The 2,841-nt window shown below is 51.8% G+C and overlaps 1 protein-coding gene across 4 annotated transcripts in view; it reads right to left on the bottom strand.

Annotated features, from left to right (window-relative positions):
• The window catches only part of RNF34 (ring finger protein 34, E3 ubiquitin protein ligase), a 16,310-nt gene extending 15,012 nt beyond the window's left edge, over window positions 1–1,298 (bottom strand). The window contains exons 1-2 of one of the 4 annotated variants that reach the window (XM_005875427.2): window positions 1,119–1,267; window positions 468–569 (exon numbers count right to left, since the gene is read on the bottom strand). Coding sequence is in view for 1 of the 4 variants with exons in the window: in XM_005875428.2 (XP_005875490.1) it covers window positions 1,119–1,124 (6 nt within the window). In the remaining 3 variants the exon portion in view is untranslated. Of the gene's footprint in view, window positions 1–467; window positions 570–1,118 lie in introns of all 4 variants that reach the window. The other 3 variants (XM_005875430.2, XM_005875428.2, XM_005875426.2) reach the window with 3 other exon arrangements.
• Between the last annotated feature and the right edge of the window lie 1,543 nt (window positions 1,299–2,841).

The raw sequence follows: 2,841 nt of genomic DNA, 5'->3' as shown, positions 1-2,841 counted from the left end.
ATAATGTAGTTACTTGGAATGTCTCTTTTGACTGGCAAACTTCTAAAGGGTGGGATTGTGTTTTGAATTACTTCTACTAACAACATCTCCGTCCTGACACACAGGACATGTTTGATAAAATGTATGTTGAATTTCTCCAGCTACCTGACACTCCCTGATCAGTCTTCAACAGTCAATCTCGGATACTTCGTGTAGGTCCAGTTCTCAGCCGGCCGCTCGCTCTGTTAGCTTTCTTACCGCACCGAGCACACCTCTTCACTGAGATGAATGAAATCGGCTTGTGTCTCAAAGGGGAACATCAGCTTATGACTCACCCCGCTGGGTTGGAGTTGGGCAAATGAATCAATACCTGAACTGACTGTTGTACACGGAGCTCTTGAAAATTCCCAGCTCCCCAAAGTAGGCCAGAACCTGCCCCCTTCCCTTCCACTCCTCACTCGGCGATGCTCCCACGCTCTCACACCCACCTTGAAGAACTCAAGCTGTCAAATTACTTGCTGCGTAACCTACTGGCGATGCAGACACATCCAGTTTGCTAGCGCTTTAGGTCGCGGCCCCCAATGTTAAACCTACGGGGGGAAAAAAAAAATCCTTCGGGGAGGGATCCCCGGCCCGAGACATGTCTAACCTATTAGCCTGGTCCCAGCCTCACGGCTCCCCGCATCATCACTCCTTTTCTCTTCATCCTGCAGTTGTGGTCCTGCGACAGTCCCGTGGTGGTCCCGACAGTTGGGTTAGTTCAAGGACTCGGGGCGGGCAAGGGCACGCAGTGGGCAAAGCCGCGAGGGCTGAGGAGAACACCAGTGGGTCTGTCTCAGGCCCCCGAGGACGCGGACCGGGCCCGGCGCAGAACGAAGCCCTGAGGCGTGAGCGCAGGGGGCGCCCGGCCTCTCCCCGCTCCTCGGGGTTGCTGCCCGGAGGCACGGTGGGAGTTGGGGAGATTGGGGAACCCAGGGTATCTGTCGTGGATCGGTCAGGGACCCAGACGCCGGGCGGCCAGGTCGCCCCTCAGCGGAGGTCTCTGGAGAGGTGCCGCCGAGGAGAAAAGAAAGCAATTCGGGCGCTCTGGCCGGAGAGGAGAGACGAGGAAGGACTGCCCTGCGCCACCGGTCCCTCACCTTCATGGCCGCGACCGCCGCGTCTCGGTCGGCTCCCGCCGCAAACTCAACACCATCACAGCTCCTCGCAGAGACGAGCTCCTTCCTTCTGGACCGCGATTACGGCGCCTCCTGAGGCGACCAAGCGTCCGGACGTAAGGGGCGTGGTCACGCCCGCCGCGCGCCCCCGGGAAAGAGCGCCGAGCGGCGGCCAAGTTGACCAATCCAAAGCCGACACTCGGGGGGCCGGTCACCAGAGCCAATCAAGTAGTGGAAGTGGGGCGGGGCCTCGGCGCAGCTGGGTGGGCGGAGGAAGACTCCATCCGGGCTGGAGCGGCTCAGGGCGGATCTGGGCGTGGCGGGAGGCTTTCTCCCGACGGTTTTCGGTCCCTGAGGAACCTGTTCGGCTGAGACTTGGCTCTAGGTCAAGCTCCCCAGGGCGGGAAGAGGCGTGATGCGTTTGAAAACGCCGGTAGGTTTGCAGGCTTTTGTTTTAACCGTCAGAGCAGGGCCCTCAGATTTCCTCTCGAGACTTTCGAGCCCCTCACACTCGGTAATGACCTCGGGTCTCCTCACCAGAGGGTCCGGGGGGCTGCGGCAGCTGCGCACGCAGAGACGCGGTTTTGAAACGTTGTTGTTGGAAACATTTCAATAACGGTTCTCAAATCCCAGCTGCTCTTTTTAGAGCGATGTTCAAAACAACCAAATTCTAGCACAATGAGAGAATTCAGGTGAGCCCTTGGAGTGGAGGGTTGTTTTTTGTTTTTTTTTAACAGAAAGAGTAAATTCAAGTATTCAGCTTGACTGGATGACACTCAGTTGGTTTCCCTACATTCATCCCTCTTCCAACTCAACCAGTATTTTAGTTAAATAAGAAAGAGACATGAAGATGCCGAGTCACTTGTCTGAAGGACCTAAGACTGTGTATTCCTTTGTACTAGGCTTGCTTATTTATTTATATGTCCTGTGCCAGGTTAAAACACGGAGCCACGCCACTTCCTGAGGCTGAAATGCTTCTTAATTTTTAGCTTATTTTTCTTGCTTCAAGCATTGACTTACCCAAAGAGGAAAGTCCTGGATTTTCCTCTTTGCAAAAACAAGAAGAAAGCCTTTCCTCACCATGTCAGAGTAGTCGCTGAGCGTCACTGGAAGAGAGTATCACTTCTTCTCATGATCTAGGCACAAAGAAACTCAGTAAAAACTTGCTAATGGTACAAAGCCATATTTCTCATTAGAAAGGAAGCTGGCAGGTCTACCCCAAGAGTTAATAAGTACATGAAAAGAAGCTCAACATCATTAGCCATCAGGGAAATGCAAATCAAAACCACAATGAGATACCACTCCATACCAATTAGGATGGCAAAAAAAAATAAGTGTTATTGTGGATGTGGAGAAACTGGAACCTTAATACATTGCTGATGGGACTGTAACATGGGGCAGCTGCTTTGGAAAACAGTCTGGCAGTTCCTCAAAATGTTAAACGTGGAGTAATCATATGACCCAGCAATTCCATTCGTAGGTATAAACTCAAGAGAAATGAAAACTAATATCCACACACAAAAGAATCCTTGTACGTGAATGTTTATTGCAGTACAGTTACTGGTACAGTAGCCCCAAAGTGGGAACAACCCTAGTGTCCATTATTTAATGAATGGATAAATAAAATGTGGTCTAGCCATACAATGGAATATTATTTAGCCACAATAAGAATGAAGTACCGGCCCTGGCCCAGCAGTTAAGTTGG

The sequence above is a fragment of the Myotis brandtii genome, unplaced genomic scaffold (genome assembly GCF_000412655.1).
Source record: "Myotis brandtii unplaced genomic scaffold, ASM41265v1 scaffold463, whole genome shotgun sequence".
NCBI classification, from domain to species: domain Eukaryota; kingdom Metazoa; phylum Chordata; class Mammalia; order Chiroptera; family Vespertilionidae; genus Myotis; species Myotis brandtii.
The sequence above is the reverse complement of the archived record's forward strand: the minus strand, read 5'-3'. Positions and strand labels throughout refer to the sequence as shown.